An 18,063-nucleotide genomic window follows, 5' to 3' on the forward strand; every position below is an offset into this window, starting at 1 on the left:
AATTTAATTAGCTCTCATCTAAAGGTCTCCAAATATAAATATGTTTGGGGATGTAGAGTTGGACTCAAATTTGGTGGGGTTGCCTGCCTGTAACAAATACAGGCGAAGGTTTTCGCTTGGCACTGTAAGTTTTTTCTCTCTTTATGAGAGTCCTCATGAAGTATCCTCTAGGAATAGCTCTCTGCTGGATTCTGATCCCCTCAGAATCCTGAAGTTGCCTTTTCTTGATATGTAGTATATTTATCTTGTCCTTAGAATGTCTCTCGGCTCCCAACAGAGAAACTACTGTCTGCCACTACTGCTCAGGGACACTGCTATGAACTTCATGGGAAGTCTTAATCTCCTGACCTTTCAGAGTTCAGAAGATCATCCTTGGTTAGGAGGGAAAGGAAGGAGGAGAAGAGAGAACCTGATCCTTTGCCCTCCCCCCACAACTACCCTGGAATCTTCTTGCTAGAGTTCTCTATTCTGAACTGCATTGCAGAAGTGTCTGATTATTTTAATCCATCTTGAGACATTTTCTGTGTGTCACACTATTTCATCCAATGAACAAAGTATTCAACTCCTCTCAAATTGACTGAGGACATGTTCACATTTAGTTCACACTTCCTATTAATTCAACAGAGATTTCTAGGCCTTCTGTAATTACATTATTTGGGATGGGGGTGGTTGTGAAATACCCCCTTACATGTGTAAGCAGCTTATGTATATTTCCTTTCCAAAAACAAAACCAGAAATTATACCAGTGCAATAACAAATAGGTCTGTGAAACAATAAATCAAACTGAACAGCTGAGTATTATGACTCAAATCTAAAGTAAATTTTAGGTGTAACTTAGATTTTAATAATGCTTAACCCCATCCATAATATAATACTTTTATACCTTTCTCTGGGCAGTCAAGAGGTTCCTTCAAGTACAAATTCTAACGCCTCTCATAGAAATTCCTCCAGAAGCAGGATAAGTTACTATATCACCTTCAAAAGTGGAGAAACTGAAGTAGAAAGCAAGAGGTGTATGCTGGGTCAGGATCTCACAACATGTCCATAATAGAGCTTGGAATACAACAGAGGCTATGTTGTTTCCAGAAGTTAATCAAGTACCTGGATGTTGTCTGCCGATGATCAAGACATTCTTACTCAGGTATAGAGGAGGAGCTAAAAGCACCCAATGATGTCCAAATTCAATAGTCATATGTTTATTAACCAAAAAATTAGCAAGAAAGCTAGAAACACTGCTGCTTATATATTTCTTCTTTAAGGAAGATTTGTGGGTCGTGCCATTTTTTGGTCAAAGTAATAAAGAATGTCTTGTTTTTTTATGAGGTCTCGAGCCAGGGTCCCTGTGATGTCTGGAGAGTCCTTTAGTCCACTTTGGAGGAGAAACTCGATGCAGGCCAAATGTTGACCTGCACAAGCCAGGTGTAAGGCTGGGGGAAGATATGATCAAAATGAACTTAGTATACCATATGTAAAGCAGTCTTGAGCTTGTGAATAGATTAACTCCATTTAAAGCAATTATCTACAAGCTATTTTTGAGCTATTCCTGTTGTCTGCAATGTATACTTTCAAAAGTTCATCACCACACCTCCCCAGTGCATTGCTAAAATATGCTTTAAATCAGACCTGCACAACTTGGCAGTAGTTAGGGACAAAATCAAAATAGGCTAAACTTCTTCAGGCCCCAGATAGGTTAGACTAGAGACAGACTGATGATGGTTGGTTGCCATGGGTCATGTGACAAACAGGAGAGAGTATGCAGTGACAACCCTACATTTTTCCCAGGCCACCTGGGCAAGAGGCCTACAGGCTGTATGTTGTGCAGGCCTGCTTTAAATGGAAAGAAAGGCTTTTCAAAGTCTAATGAATTCTATAATTTCTAAATTTCAGCTCCCCATATGAGTTTGTTGAAATGGAACAAAATTAATTCTGAGCTGTCCCATTCCAGTGAATTAGCTCTGAAATGACTTCCAGGGGCCCACATTTAAAGATTTGGGGTGAAATATACAACTTCTAGACCCACTGTAGATCCTACCCAAATATATAATTCCCACTTCTTCAACTTCCTCATTTCCCGTGACCTACTACTTTGCTCCATCAAAGCCACACCTGGAAATAATCATACCCTTGATTTTGTAATCACACAAACGCACCACTTTCACATCATGAACTCTGAAATTACTCCATCTGATCACAATCTCATGTCATTCCACCTTACCCTCTGACTTGCAACCCCATAGCCTACTCTCTATCTTTACTGTGACCTCTAATTCCTTGACTCCTCAGTTCTTTGCGAGGCCATCACCACTGCACTGGCAACATTCTCCTTCCTTCAAAATCCTAACCACTTAATGAACCAGTTCAATTCTACACAGTCTTCTTCTCCTGGGACCTTTGAACCCTTATCCTACAGAAGCTCTTACCCTGTGAAGCCTCCCACCATCCACTGCCTTCCCTCCTAGTCATGCTGCTGAACGAGGATGGAGAAAATCACAAAACTGCGCTGCTTTCCCCTGGTTTCCCTCCTACCTGTCTGACCATTCCTTCTCAGTCTCCTTTACTAAATCTTCATGCAGGTCATGCCCATTAACCATAAGTATCCCCTGAGGCTCTGTCCTAGGCCTTCTTTTCCTCTCCCTCTCTAATATTTCACTTGATGATATCATGGATTCCTATGGATTCAATTGTCATTTCTATGCAGATGGTGATTGGATTTATTTGAACATCCCTAACCTCTACCCAGAACTGCATTCTCACATCTCCAACTGCCTGTTAGATATCTTGAACTGGATGTCCTGTAGACATCTTCAACTCAAAGTGTCCAAAACTGAACTGGTTATCTTTCTCCCCAAAAGCACCTCAAGATAGAATGTATGTAAATATACCAATACATATTATATGTATATACACACAAATATGTACATAATATACATGTATAGTCTACCCTAATTATATCTATAATAGAGAATAGATTATATATATATGTATATTTATACACACACACACACATACACATGTACATGTACATACACACTTACCTAAGGTAGAAATGATAGGACTTGACCTAATTGATTTTGTGTGTATGTGTGAAAGAATGCAAAATTGAAGATGAAACCTAGGTTGCAAGTCTGAATGTGGTGGTATCCTAGACAATAATATGGATGTTAAGATGACGGGAGGGTTTGCAGGGGTGGGGAACCCATGGCCTGGAGGCCACGCATGGCCCTCCAGGTCCTTAAGTGTAGGCCTTTGACTGAATCCAAACTTCACAGAACAAATTCCCTTAATAAAAGGCTTTGTTCTGTAAAATTTGGACTCAGTCAAAAGGCCACACGCACAAACCTAGAAGGCCACATGTGGCCTTGAGGCTGCAGATTCCCCACCCCTGGTTTAGGGAGAAAGATAATTTGGCTTTGGACATGTTGAGTTGAAGATGTCTCTAGGACATCCAATTCAAGCTATCTTATAGACAGTTGGAGATGTGAGAGTGTAGAATGGAGAGAGGTTAGGACTGTTCCAATAAAACTGAGAATCATCTGCATAAAAATGATCATTGAATCCATGGGGGATTCATGCACACATACAACCCTTTCTCTCCTTTGATACTACCACCACCCTGCTGTAGGCCCTCATCACCTCATGCCTGGATTATTGCAATAACCTGATGTTAATGGTAGGGTCTGCCCAGCATAAGTCCCTCCCTACTCAATCCATCCTTCTCCAATCCATCCTCCACTCAGCTATCACACTGATCTTCCTGAAGAACAAGTCTGACCATGTCACCCCCATGTTTAATCAACTCCAGTGGCTCCCTTGTAGAATCAAATATAAGATCTTCTGTTTAGCTTTTAATGCCTTTCATGACTTGACCCCTACCTACCTTTCCCATTACTCCCCTCCACTGACTCTTCAATCTGGTGACACTGGCCTCCTTGCTGTTTCTCTCACAGGACACTCCATCTTCATCTCTAGGCATTTTCACTGGCTGTCCCTCATACCTGGAACTCTTTCCCACCTCACCTCTGCCTCCTTGCTTCCCTGACTTCCTTCTAGTCTTAGTGGAAGCTTTTCCCAGTCCTCCTTAAGTGGCACAGTAGATAGAATGCTGAGCCTGAAGTCAGGAAGACCTTTATTCAAATCTTTCCTTAGACTCCTCTCACCTGTGTATCCCTTGGTAAGTCACTTAACCTTTCTCAGTCTGTTTCCTTATTTGAAATAGGAATAATAGTAACACCTACCTTCCAGGGTTGTTGTGAAGATAAAATGATATGATATTTGTAAAGTTCTTTGTAAACTTTAGAGTTCTTTATCAATATTTGTCATTCTTATTTTTTATTACCTCTGATATTATTTATAATTTACCCTGTATATATCCTATTTATACACAGATTTTTGCAAGTAATATGGACTATTTCCCTTAGACTGTGAACTCGTCGAGAGCAAGGACTGTTTTTTGCCTTCTTTGTATCCCCAAGGCCTGGTACACAGAAGGTACTTAACAAATATTTTTTGACTAACTGAACGATAAACCTGTTAATCGAAGACAAGGTACACATACATGGATTGGCTGATATGACCAAGGGTCCACGATGTCAGCTATTTAGTTTTGTAAATGGAATAAATGATCTCATTTTTTAGAAGGCTAATCCAGCAAGGCATAGTAGAAAGAGGTCCAAGAAGACATGGTTTCACTTCCCACCTCTCACATCTGCTGGCTGAGCAATCTATTGATGTTCTAGACCAGAGGTTCCCAAACTTATTTGGCCTACTGCTCCCTTTTTAAAAAAAAAATTACTCACTGTGCCACTGGAAATGTACTTTCTTTAACCCTTTAACTTTTTTTGAAAATTTGCATCATTTCAAAAAAATATAAAATAAATTTTAAAAAATGATGCATCTTAAATTTAACAATTTATTTTAAATTTGTGGGGTTTTTCTTGCATTGAAATTTTGATGGTGCAATATTGTGTCATGTAACCATATAGTATGTATTATAAACAAATCATTACATACACAAATTCCTGCCAATGCATGCTTGACTTCCCGACAACATGTGATATGCCTGCCTGCCTGCCAACACTTGCTTATTAAGACCTGTCAGTGGATTTGACCACTGATCAGTTATAACTGACATTTTGTGTGTTTATTTGGAAAATAATATAATCACTATGACTTTAATTCTGTTACACAACAGATAAAACATGTATAAATGGTTTTTCAAAATGTTCTGATTGGGGCAGCTAGGTGGAGCAATGGATAGAGCACTGGCTCTGGAGTGAGGAGGACCTGAGTTCAAATACGGCCTCAGACACTTGACTGTGTGACCTTGGGCAAGTCACTTAACCCCTACTGCCTCACACACACAAATGTTTAAAAAAAATGTTCTTCTCTTCTCTTCTTCCCTTATGTTTCCACTGCCTCCTTCTTTTTATTCAATGCCCCCCAATTGCACTCAAGGCTACTACTGCCCCCCTGGATCAGTCCAGGCCCCCCACCCCCATCCCTGGGCAGTATCACTCACTTTGGGAACCTCTGACAGACCAATGGTGTCAAACTCAAAGAGGAATGGATGCCTGCCTGCTCCCTGTTGATTTAGAAAACCACAAATTAACATTATCTATGTTGTATTCTATTTTTATTTTGTCAAGGTTTCCCAACTACATTTTAGTCTGGTTTTGCCACAATTGAGAGTTTTGAGGCTGCTTGCCCGCAGGTAGGTTTAACACCTGTGCTCTAGATAATGAAGACAATAAATTGCAAAGAAGATGCAGATCTTCTTTGGTGGAGGGTGTTTCCTTGCCCAGGAGTTCCCTTAGCCAATGAAATTACAGATCCAGGCTTTATGCCTAATTAATGAAATGTAATCTTCTTAAAATGTTACTCTGCTACTTTATCATTGTGCCCAAGTTTTCTCAAAGTGTGTGTCAGTTAAGGTAGGAACTGACAAGTTCTATCGGGTCCCGTCAAACTATAAATGCTTTGGGTATGAGCCTGATGATAGCCACAGTGTTTTGGTCTCACTCAATTTCAAAAGGTCATCACTCTTCCCGGTCACTAGGTGATGAATTTCTTTGGCCACAACAACTCATGAAACTATCTACTAAGGCTCAGAGTGTTGCAATTCGCATCACTGGAGGAATATTCATACCATTGAAATTACAGATTATTTGGAGCAAATATTTCATATGAAACTCAAATAAGATCCAAATTCAATTTACAAATAATTTACAAGGTTTGTTTATATTGAGAATCAGCAACATAAATTCTTACCTGATCGATTTCTTACATCTTTAGACTCAAGGTCAGCTCCCAAAGACAAGAGAGTCTTCACTGTATTTGTATGTCCCTCCTGATTTGTTAAATACATTAATTACATTAATGTGGAGTTGAAATCAGGTCTTAAAATATATTCTAATATGCCAAGTACTTTTTTTTAACCATCTTTTTACTAATACTATTTGTTTATATATAATTTTCATTTGTGAATATGCCCCTCCTCTTTCCCCTCACTTATAAAAAAAGTTTCCCATCACTTATAAAAAAAACTAAAGAAGAAAGAGGAGGGAATAGAAGGAACCCTTGACTACTAAAATATAAGCTTCACTTCTGTACTCTTGTGGAATCTCACAAAACAGGGGCCAATTTAACAAATGTACAACTGCATGGACATTGTAAAAACCTAGTTTTAAGTACCTCCTCTCCTCTAATCCAGGTGTTAATGGAACTCCCAGAGTTTACTTGTAGCACATAGGTCAGTTAAATTGCTCTACCTTCCATGCTTGTGGTTATCTTAAATATAGTTTTCATGGAAATATGGGGCAGTGATGAATTAAAAGAGAAATTTAAAAAGTGAAAATTTAACACATAGCATCAAAAAATCTAACACCAAATGGTTGTATATAGTAGACCTCACACCATATCCTTTATTTACAATTTTAGGAGATCACTTAAGTAACTCATAAACTTTATCTATGGCTGGTTAGTTCAGTTATTTAGTGTGTTATGATACTGAGCCTAAGGTCATGGGTTCGGTTCAGTTCCCTGGTAGGTCCATTACACTGGTTTCATTCTGTGACCACAGACCATATTCCTAATCCCAGGGGCTATAGCCCTATATATAAACATGTCCTTGGTCATGAAGGCGACTGGACATGAGAATGTGCATCGATCAGTGCAAATTCATGACTGTAACTTGAAAAATAATTCAAAATATGGGCATTACTACTGGTGTATCAGTAGTTAGTTGGACAGGTCCTGAGCAGTCTAGTCAACTCTGTCACAGTGTGTCCGAAGTTACACAGAAACAGGACTGGAATTTGAATGAAGGTCCTCAAACTCTAAATCCAGCACTCTTTCCGCTATACTATACTGCCCCTAGAGGTAAAATGCTTATTGATTGGTGGAAATTAATTGGTCTAAATAGTTTATATATCATAATGCATAAATTAATGTTCTTTTAATACCCCACCCCTCAATCTCCTGCATGATACATAAGGAGAGTCTATTGAGTACAACTCATATGAGTCTTTACAGATTCAAATCACACTATTTTAAAAAATGTAGAAACCAAGTATCTCATGAATTTAATGGCTTTTTTAAGATTAAAAAATTTTTAAAATGTTACCTATCATGCCCGAGATTGGGGGGTAAGATACAAAAAAAATATGAATTTATATATTATGATACATAAACTATTTAGACAAATTAATTTCCACCAATCAATAAGCATTTACATTTCCTTCCCTCTAGGAGCAGTATAGTATAGTGGAAAAAGTGCTGGATTTAGAGTTTGAGGACCTTTATTCAAATTCCAGTCCTGCCTCTGTGTGACATTGTACATGTTGACTCTCGGCCTTAGTTTCCTCTGCTTCCAGACCCTTGTATTTTTTTAAACAAGTTCCTCTTGCTTGATGCTGATTGATTTTTTAAGCACCTGTATTGCAGAACACTGGTAGGTACCTGGATGAGATATAGTTTTTGTGTAACACATTTTGTGTCATTGAGTTTTCAGTCTAGTAGTGGGATGAGTGATTGATTTATTCAAGAGATGTTCTCACCTAACAAAAATAATTACTTTTAAATGTGGGAAAATCAATGGAACCTCACCCTTATAGGGCAGGTTTCTACTTTATGGCCTATTTAATTTCTGAAGAATTACTATTCAGAACTCACCTGCTTTAGGAGGTGTGCCACAGGTGATTTTGCCAAACCAACTCGCACAAATGAGTTGTTAAAAATTATCCAATGAGGCAGCTGTCTAACAAGTCAGAATAGGGATAGGAATACTGTTACAAAATAAACCAACCTTAGCTGCATAGTGGAGGGCTGTGTATTGTGTTAATGTTACTCTCTCATCAACTCCAACACCAAGATCAGAGACTAGGAATTGAATAGCTTTATCTTGACCAGTGACTGCTGCCTTGTGTAAAGCTTGGGCACCTAGGATATCCTTGGCTGTGAAACAAGCCTGTTAGGTGGAAAAAAACACAAGAGAGAATAATGACAAGTTCGAAAGAAAATTAGAGCACAGGAGTGGATGGGTTTGTTAATAACAGTGCTATAATAGCTAGAATTTATATAGTGTTTTAAGGTTTGCAAAGTGCTTTACATGACATTATTTTATTCACACACTAACCCTGTAATGTAGGTGCTATCATTATTATCAATTCCATTTTACAGATGAGGAAACTCAGGACAAGAAAAGTTAAGTGACTTGCCAGGGTCATACAACTAGAAACTGTCTGAGGCAGATTAGATTGATCCCACATGTTCTTGGCTCCAAGTTAACTTATTCACAATTGGAATTAATTTTAGAGATAGTAAGACAGACTTTACAGATTGTGGGTTGAAAAACTCTTCACTTCTTTTATATCCTTTTGGGCACTACCCTTTAGATAAACTGAAGTAGGTATTATTATCCCTATTTCAATTAATCAATAAATATTTATTAAGAGTCCACTAGGTGCCAGGCACTGTATTGGGCTTTGGGGATACAAATAAAAAGAATGGAAATTCTTATTTGTGATGAGTAAATGTAAGTTTTATTAGGGTGGTGGTGGGGGAAAGATAAGTACATTTTATATATATATATATATGTGTGTGTGTGTGTGTGTGTGTGTGTGTGTGTATATGTGTGTGTGGTGTGTGTGTGTGTGTGTAGCCTGAGAGAGGTTAAGTGCTTTCTCCAGGACTGTGCAGCTAACAATCGTTTGAAGCAGATTGAACCCAGATATTCCTGCCTCCAAATTCAGTACTTGATCCACCGTGGTACTATTGCCTCTATAAAGACATACAGACAGAATAACAATATTGAATTCACGCATAAATGCATAGGAAAGCTTTTGGTTTAGTGAATAGATAAGTGGTCAAAGGATATCAACAACCAGTTCTTGAAAGAAGAATTCTGAAGTATTCACAACTATCTGAAGGAATAGTCCTAAACACTAATAATAATAGAAATGAAAATAAAAATAACCCTGAGGTTTCACCTTACATGCTGCAAATTGGCAAAGATGGCAAAAAAAATAGTCAATGTTGATGGGGTTGTGGGATCATAGGTACCCAGGTGCGTTGTTGGTGGAGCTATGAGTTGGTACACCATTTTAGAAAGCAATTTGGAATTATGCAAATAAAGTCATTACAATGTCCAGAGATTCCATTACTTTGCCAAAGAAGCCACAGTTAATAAGAAAGTCTCTAGATGCAGCAAAATATTTGTAGCTGAACTTTTTGTAATAGCAAAGAACTGGAAACAAAGTAGATATCTATGGATTGGGGAATGGTTAAACAAATTGTGGGACATGAATGTAATGGAATACTACCAAGCTGCAAGAAATTATGAATGTGATGAATCTACAGAAGCATAAAAAGATATGGACAAAATAAAGAAGACTGAAGCAGAGCCAAGAAAATAATATACACAATGACTATAATAATGTAAATAACAACAACACACTCAAAAATAAGAAATGAATGGAACAAAATTATAAAGATCATTTATTTTATCCTCATAATGATCTTGCGAGGATCATAAAAGGTCGGACACAACTGAAACAACTCAACAACAGCTACAACACCCACAGCGGTTAGAGTGCTAAATTTGGAGGCAGGAAGGTATGTGTTCAAATACTGTTTCAGACAATTGTTAGCCACATGACCTGGGGGAAAGCATCTAACCTCTCTCAGACTCGTTTTTCTCATTTGTTAAATGGGATCATCCTAGCACCTGCCTCACAAGGTCATTCTGAGAATCAAAGGCAATGAAGTAAAGTATTTTGCAAACCTTGAATTGCATCAAAAACTTCTATTAACTACTTACTTTGTTTCAGGCACTAGCTAGAAATATAAAGAAAAAGCAAAACCAGTTCCTGCCTTCAAGCATTCTAACGGGGGAGACAGCACCTATCTGAATAAGTACCAATGAGATACATGAAGAATGGATGGGAAATAATCTTAGAGAAGCAAGTACTAGCAGCTGGGGAACCTGCAAAGATTTTCTGTAAAAAGTTGTGTTTGAGCTTAGTCCTGAAGGGATTTTAGCTGTAATCTAATCCTCCTTATTTTACAGATGAGGAAACTGAGACAGAGAAAGGTTATTTGTCCCAGATCTGTCACTGAACCAGTGAATCTTCCATCCAGTCCAGTGCTCTTTCCATCTCACCAGGTGATGTGTCTATGACAGCATTACTTCTCCTAAAACATAAATTTGAGGGCAGGGATTGTGTCTCTTTGCACAGGTTCCTTTACAATTAAGCTTCCTTTGCACCCACCTTCTACAAGAAGCCTTTCCTAGGCTTCTTTAATCTTAGCACTTTTCCTTTGTGATGACTTCCAATTTATCCTATATTTCTTGTACATAGTTTTTTTCATGTTGTCTCTCCAATTAGACAGTGAGAGACAGAGAGCAGAGATTTTTTTTTTTTGCCTTTTTTGTATCCACCATGCTTAGCAGAGTGCCTGGCATATAGTAGGCACTTAATGAATGCTAGCTGTTTGACTTATTACCAAAGGAAATGGAAACGCAAATCAATTTAATTTGATTACTTCATTAAAAAATGAAATATTAGCTGGGTATTGAAACTATGGCATAAAAGATGGACTGGGAATTTCATGCAGATATTATTTATTCATGTGACACATCCTCAATTATGAAAAACTTATCTTCATGTCACAGAAAATTAAAGTGTTTTAACCAGTATTTTAAAGAAATCTGGTAGCGGAAGACCATTAGACTAGAACACAAGTCTTTCTGTCCGGCACAATAGTGTCAAAAGTTGAGTCTGCTAGCACAGACTCTCCTGCCTAGCAGTTTTTTCCTTGAATTTGTAGACTCAGACTAATGCAACAGAATAGTGTCCATACCTTATGTTTTTCAAGAAGGAGCTGAGCTGTGTTGATGTGGCCACACTGTATTGCATCCATAAAAGGAGTGTTTCCACATTGGTCTCTGCTGTCTGGCTCATACTGGCACCTAGAATCAAAGCAGGAAAGAGAGGAGTTGAGAAAATGGTAGCTTCAAACTCAAAATCCAATCAACTTTTTATCAGTTACAAGAGGATTATCTCATATGCAAACTTTCTACAGCAACCTGGGGCTCTCCTATCCTCTACATTTTTATCCAGAAACCTAAGCCAAGAGGAATTTAGAAGAGATGGGGAGACAATGTTTGAAGGTCTACTCCAGGGTGTTCCCTGTATATGCATTTCTGAGTGTGTGTGCTCTTCTGATTGCATTTTAAAAGGTAAATATATATATATATATGGATTTTATATAGAATATTCCTTTGTTTTACCCTTGCACTTGTCCTATTTCTTTCTCTTTGCTTCTCATTTGGGACTTTCAACAGTTTCCATGGATTTAATAATTATTTCTATATAGCTAACTCTCCCATCTACATATCCAGACCTAGGCCTGAGCCCCAGGCCTGTATTACTGACTATCGGATATTTCAAACTCAATGTTCCATAGACAGATGTCCCCCTGAAAACTACCCTTCTTTTAAATGTTCCTCTTTTTGTGGAGGGCATGAATTACCCTTGGCATCTTCCTCAACTTTTTCTCTTCCCTCATCTCATATATACAATCAGTTACTAAATCTTGTAGTTTCTACCTACAAAATGTTTTTCACATCCATCCCCTGCTCTCTAATTTATGTAGCCAAGACTCTAGTTTAGGTCCTACCAACTCTGGCCTAAATCATTGCAAAGATCTCCTAACTGGTCTCCCAGCTAAAGTCCATGACCACTCCAATCCATCCATGGTTGACAAAGTGATTTTCCTAAAGCACTAGTTTGACCATATCACTCCTCTGTTTAATAAACTTTTGTTGTTGTTGGGCAGTTAGGTGGCCAAGTAGATAGAGTGCAGGGCCTGGGGTCAGGAAGACTCATCTTCCTGAATTCAGATATGTCCTCAGACACTTACTACCTGTGTGACCCTGGGCAAGTCACTTAGCCCTGTTTGCCTCAATTCCTCATCTGTAAAATGAGTTGGAGAAGGAAAGGGCAAATCTCTCCAGTGTCTTTGCCAAGAAAACCCCAAACAGGGTCAATAAAAAGTCAGATACAACTGAAACAAGTGAACAACAACAAAACCCTCTGACTGGCATTTAAAGGCCTTTATAATCTGGCTCCAACCAGGCTTATTGTACATTATATTCATCTTTGCATACTGTACAAACTGGCCAAACTGCCCTCCTCACTGCTATTAAACAATACACTTTACATCTCATTTCCGTGCTTGTATGCTGGCTCTCACTCATGCCTGGAATGCTCTACTTCCTTACTTGCACCTATTAGAACCCCTGGTTTCTTTAAAGATTCAGTTCAAATGATACCTTCTACATGTTAGTATAGGATGGAAACCACCTGTTAACTAGATGAGGACTGCGTCTCAATCAATTGCCAGCAAAGTTCATTAGACTAAGTATAAGAAAGTCTTTGAAAATCATTTGATGAAATGAAATTGAACCAGACAAGAGGTCTGTTCCAATTGGCCATAAGGTTTTGTTATGCCTTTTGCGTTCTGTATAAAAGCATTAAGTTAGTTCCAATGAGAACTTTTTCCAGAAATTGGAAGATGTGGCTTACCATCACATCCCTGAGAAGGAACTACCTTTGTGGGTGGGACGTGGGTAGGGAGATGAAGAGGAGGAGAGGCCTTAGCTAGGTCTCCTTTCTTTTGTGCCAGGGGAAAGAATATGTACTAGGGCTTCCCCCTCCTACCCCTACAACACAGGTCAGGCCCTAAAAAGCAACAAAGTCGGGCCTTGATTAGCTTGAGGGTGGCATCAAGGCTCAAGCTTGGTATGTGTAATTTCCTAATAGCCTTTGGCTATGTGGAGATGGCTTCCAGGTCACCTAGGAGCATAAAAGGTCCTTTCCACTTGGGTTCAGGCCCTTAAGACTTAGTGGATGCTTGAAGAATCACCCACACCTGCTGAGCAGATATGCTTCCATACGGACATGAGGGACTCCCCACTCCTTCTTGTCCCCCCACATAAGTTAAGCATACTTGTTGCCTATCTTTGATGTGTTAGAGCTAAGCAAACTTCCTTTGAACTATTCAGTGATTTTTCCTCCCAATATCAAAATTAAACTAATAGGGTGCCAGCATCAGGACCAGCCCTGCCTCCCTCCCCTCACATCTGTGACTACCGGAGGAGCTTCTAGCTTTGAAGGATCTAGAGAATGTTGGTTTTCCTATATTCCCTTTGGTGTTCTAAATGGTATCCTTGATCAGCTGGCAGCAGTGTCTACACTGGGAACCAATGGTTGATTAAATACAGATTCACCATGCTTAAGGGGAACTTCTTGAGTAGTCCACAAATGGGAAAGAAGGACTCCAGCAGCCAAGAGTTGTGTGTTATGCCTTTGCCGTCTGTGGTCTCTAAGCTGGAGCCCACTTTCTCTCAGATGTTACATTTTCTTGTTAGAGAGTATATTATATGTTTTTGGAGGGATGATTTGTACCAACTGTGTACCAACTTAGTAAATACCCCTTTCCAAAAAGCTACCTATGGCTGGTTGATTAAATGATTTTCAACTGGGTTGAAAATGACAGACTACTCATACTCCTCAGAAATATAACCAGTCTAGTAATAAGAATTTGACTTGTCTGTTAAGAGCGGTAGTTGGGATAAAAATCATCAGAACATACATAGGCTACATGCATAAAGCCTTTTCTGGTTCTCCCAACTGCTAGTGTCTCTCCCCTTCCAAATTACCCTGCATCTATTTACATATGTAAATGTCTCCCCCAATATAATATAAACCACTTGAAGACAAGGATTGTTGTATTTTTGTCTTTGTATCTTCAGTGCCTAGCACAGTGCCTGGCATATAGCAGGTTCTTAAATGCTTTTGGTTGCCCCTTAATTACTATAAATAATTTGATGAAGAGGCCAAGGGGAGGGAGGGATAGTCTAAGACGTGGGCTTTCACTAGTGTAGGGAATTCCTCATTAGAAAAACTCCCTCCACCAAATTCTGTTTTGCATCTTATAGTAATTAGAGTTGCCTGGGGCATTGAGAGTTTAAGTGACTTGCTCGGTCACACAGCAACTAAATAAATGTCTGAAGCAAAATTTTGACCCAGGTCCTTTTATTCCAAATGTTGAATTTACTTCATAACACCCTGGCTACCTAGTCCAGGACACTTGTGCTTCACTGCTGGGGGCACACAAACAGAAGTCAGCTTACCTCTCGAGAAGCACCTCCACTGCCTCTAAGCAGCCATGCATTGCTGGTATTGAGATGGAGAGAGAAAGAAAAAATTAGACTTTTTAGCATTCAGGCAACAAACTTCCTTCTCCAAACTCTAGTTCTCTAATTCCTTGCAGGTTATCATCTATATGAGAAAAAAAATCAGTTTTAGAAATGTACACAAATCCTACCTATAACTTAGAGAGACTCACTGAAACCATTAGGATGAGGACCTCAGAGTTTTAAGGAATTTAAAAATAAAGAAGAGATCATCAGATTTGCTTAGACATTTCAAATCCTCCATTGGAAGTACTTGTCTTTCTAAAGGAGTGATTTTGTGGTTACCTTGGCTCTATACTAGGGAGAAGTAAAGGAAACATGTTCACAAGATTTAAGTGTCCGGAGGAGATTTATTAGAAAGACATTTCTTACACCCAAATGGAGATGGTGGTGGAATCCTGCATCCAAACTGAGATGTTTCAGGAGTTCCCCAGACTGGTGTAAGCTTTCTCTTTTTGTATAGGAAAAGTATGCTCTCTGACATGTGTTGGAGAAGCTTCCTCCTTTTTGGAGGCTCCAGCATGGTGACTGGTGGGGAGTGTTGTCTGCTACTTCTGTGTCCAGATCTGTGCTTTGGGATCTTTGATTCTAGGAACTGGGAGAGGTAATAATGGAGAGAGTGGACACCCTTGCTTCAACCCAATATTTTTTTAGAAAATGTTTTAGTGGTTCTCCACTGCATAAGATGCTTCCTTTCAGTTTTAAATGCTGTTTATGATATTTTTAAAACATCACCTTATGCCTGTACTTTATAGGATTTTCTTTATCACAAAAAAATTCACTTTGTCAAAGGTTTTTTGCCTCTATTAAGATGATCATATGGTTTTAGATGCTTAGGTTTTTAATAAGATTAATGGTGTTGATTGTTTTCTTAGTGTTGAAACATCTTGGGAAAGAAGGGGGTGGAGCCAAGATGGCTGAGTGAAAGTAGCATCTTACTGGAGCTCTCTCACAAGCTCTGAGAGATACCTACAAAAAAGTGAATCTGAGCAGATTTGAGAGAGTTAGAAGCTGTTAGCAGTATGAGGGGGGCAAATTTCCAAGCCAGGAGAGTCCTAAAGGTCGATGGGACAGATCTGTAGGCTGGGAGAGTCTTGGTGTGCAGAGCTGCACCAGACAGCACCAAAGTGGAAGCAGCTGCAGAAACCAGCCAGCGACCCAGGCTGGGAGAAAGCTGGGCACCCGAAACCAGCAGAGATTCTCAGGCCTCCCAACACAGGACGGGAGTCTGTCCAAGCAACAAGAGGCAGCAGCACAAAGCCTCCGGCTGTGAGACATCAACTCCTGAGGTTTGCAGCCCAAAGGTTCGAAATGTGCCTTCTTGAACTTCCAGGAGACATAATGGCCAGGAAAATAGCTCTAATCATGCCCCGCCCCCCCCACCCCCAACCCAGAGAATTCCTCGGGAAAAATGGTGGAATAGAGGAGACAGAAGTGGGGCTTCAGTGGCTGAGCAATGGGAATTCCTGAGTCCCAGAGGGACAAAGCCAGCAGGGGTCAACACCAGGAGCCCAGACATACCTTTGCACAGCCAGGGGAAGTGGCAGACACCAGCACAGACAACAAACAGCTGAGACCATTGCTGAAGAGCAACAGTGCTGGAGAGCAGCCCTAGGGGAAGAGGAGACTTTAGGCAGCCAGACCCCTCCCCCACACCTCAGGAAACTGAAGGCTATGATACACAGAACCACTAACTAGACTCACAATCCCCAGAACAAGAAACCTGGGACAGAGATGCCTGAGCCCCAAAAGCAGAAATTCATTGTAAAGCCAGGAAAAAGCTAACCAACATGAAGAAGAGCATGAAAAAACTGAGGACCATTGATTCTTTTTATGGAGACAGGGATGATCAAAATACCAATTCGGGAGAGGATAGCATTGACACTATACTCACATCTGATACCTCAAAAGGGAATGTGAACTGGTCTCAAGCCAAAAAGCATTACTGGAAGAGCTAAAGGAGAATTTTAAAAACCAAATTAGGGAGGTAAAAGAAAAAATGGAAAAAAAAACCACTGATGAAATCAAGTCTTTAAAAAATAGGATCGGCGAAATGGCTATGGAGATTCAGAATCTAAATAGAGAAAATGACACCTTGAGAGGTAAAATCAACCAACTTGAAAAGGAGATTCAAAAGCAAAATGAAGACAGCAACTCATTAAAAATTAGAATTGAGCAAGTGGAAGCTAATGACTTTATGAGGCATCAAGAGGTAGTAAAACAAAATGTAAAGAATGAAAAAACAGAAGAAAATGTGAAATATCTGATTGGATAAACAACTGACCTGGAAAACAGATCCAGGAGAGACAATTTAAGAATTATTGGTCTACCAGAAATCCATGATGAAAAAAGGAGCCTTGACAGTATCTGCAAAGAAATTATCAAAGATAACTGCCCAGGGGTCCTAGAACCAGAGGGTAAAATAGTCATTGAAAGAATCCACCAATCACCCCCTGAAAGAGATCCCAAACTGAAAACTCTCAAGAAATATTATAGCCAAATTTCAGAATTATAAAATCAAGGAGAAAATACTGCAAGCAGTCAAAAAGAAATAATTCAAATATCATGGAACTATAGTCAGGATCACACAGGATCTTTCAGCTTCTACATTAAATGACAGGAGAAAATGGAATATGATATTCTGAAGGGCAAAGGAGCTGGGAGTACAACCAAGGATAAACCCAGCAAAAGTGAGCATAATTTTTCAGGCAAGGAGATGGACATTCAATGAAATAAGGGAATTCCAGACCTTCCTGATGAAAAGGCCAGAACTCGATGGAAAATTTGATCTTCAAATACAAAACTCAAGAGAGACATAAAAAGGTAAACAGGGGGAAAACCCCCACAAACCTTATTAATCAATAAAGGCAAATTATTTATATCTTCATATAGGATTATATCATCTTATGTATGTTGTGTATATATATATATATATATATATATATATCTGTGTGTGTGTGTGTGTGTGTGTGTGTGTGAATCTTGAGAATAATACAGTTGTTATGACAATTGAAAGGAATACACATAGACTGTGGATGTCTGTATAAAATAACTGATAAAAGGATAAAAAACATAATTAAGAGATGTAAACAGAGGGTTCTGTGAGAAGAGGTAAGGAGGTAGCAGAAAAGGGTAAATTACATCAAATGAAGAGGTACAAAAACACATTACAGTGGAGGGAAAGAAGGGAGGCTGAAGAGCAGTATTTGAGCTTTACTCTACTTGGATTTGGTTCAAGAAAGGAATAACATACCCTGATAAGTATAGAAATCAAACTTGTCCTACAGGCAGTAGGAGGGGAAAGG

The 18,063-nt window shown here is 39.2% G+C and overlaps 1 protein-coding gene across 1 annotated transcript in view; it reads right to left on the reverse strand.

Annotated features, from left to right (window-relative positions):
- Positions 1–981: 981 nt before the first annotated feature.
- The window catches only part of ANKRD16 (ankyrin repeat domain 16), a 45,529-nt gene continuing 28,447 nt past the window's right edge, over positions 982–18,063 (reverse strand). The window contains exons 3-7 of the mRNA XM_036761203.1: positions 14,696–14,738; positions 11,359–11,467; positions 8,303–8,464; positions 6,268–6,346; positions 982–1,427 (exon numbers count right to left, since the gene is read on the reverse strand). Of these exons, the coding sequence (XP_036617098.1) occupies positions 1,255–1,427; positions 6,268–6,346; positions 8,303–8,464; positions 11,359–11,467; positions 14,696–14,738 (566 nt within the window). The 3' untranslated portion in view covers positions 982–1,254. The remainder of the gene's footprint in view (positions 1,428–6,267; positions 6,347–8,302; positions 8,465–11,358; positions 11,468–14,695; positions 14,739–18,063) is intronic.

This window comes from Trichosurus vulpecula, chromosome 5, assembly GCF_011100635.1.
Source record: "Trichosurus vulpecula isolate mTriVul1 chromosome 5, mTriVul1.pri, whole genome shotgun sequence".
Taxonomy (NCBI): Eukaryota; Metazoa; Chordata; class Mammalia; order Diprotodontia; family Phalangeridae; genus Trichosurus; species Trichosurus vulpecula.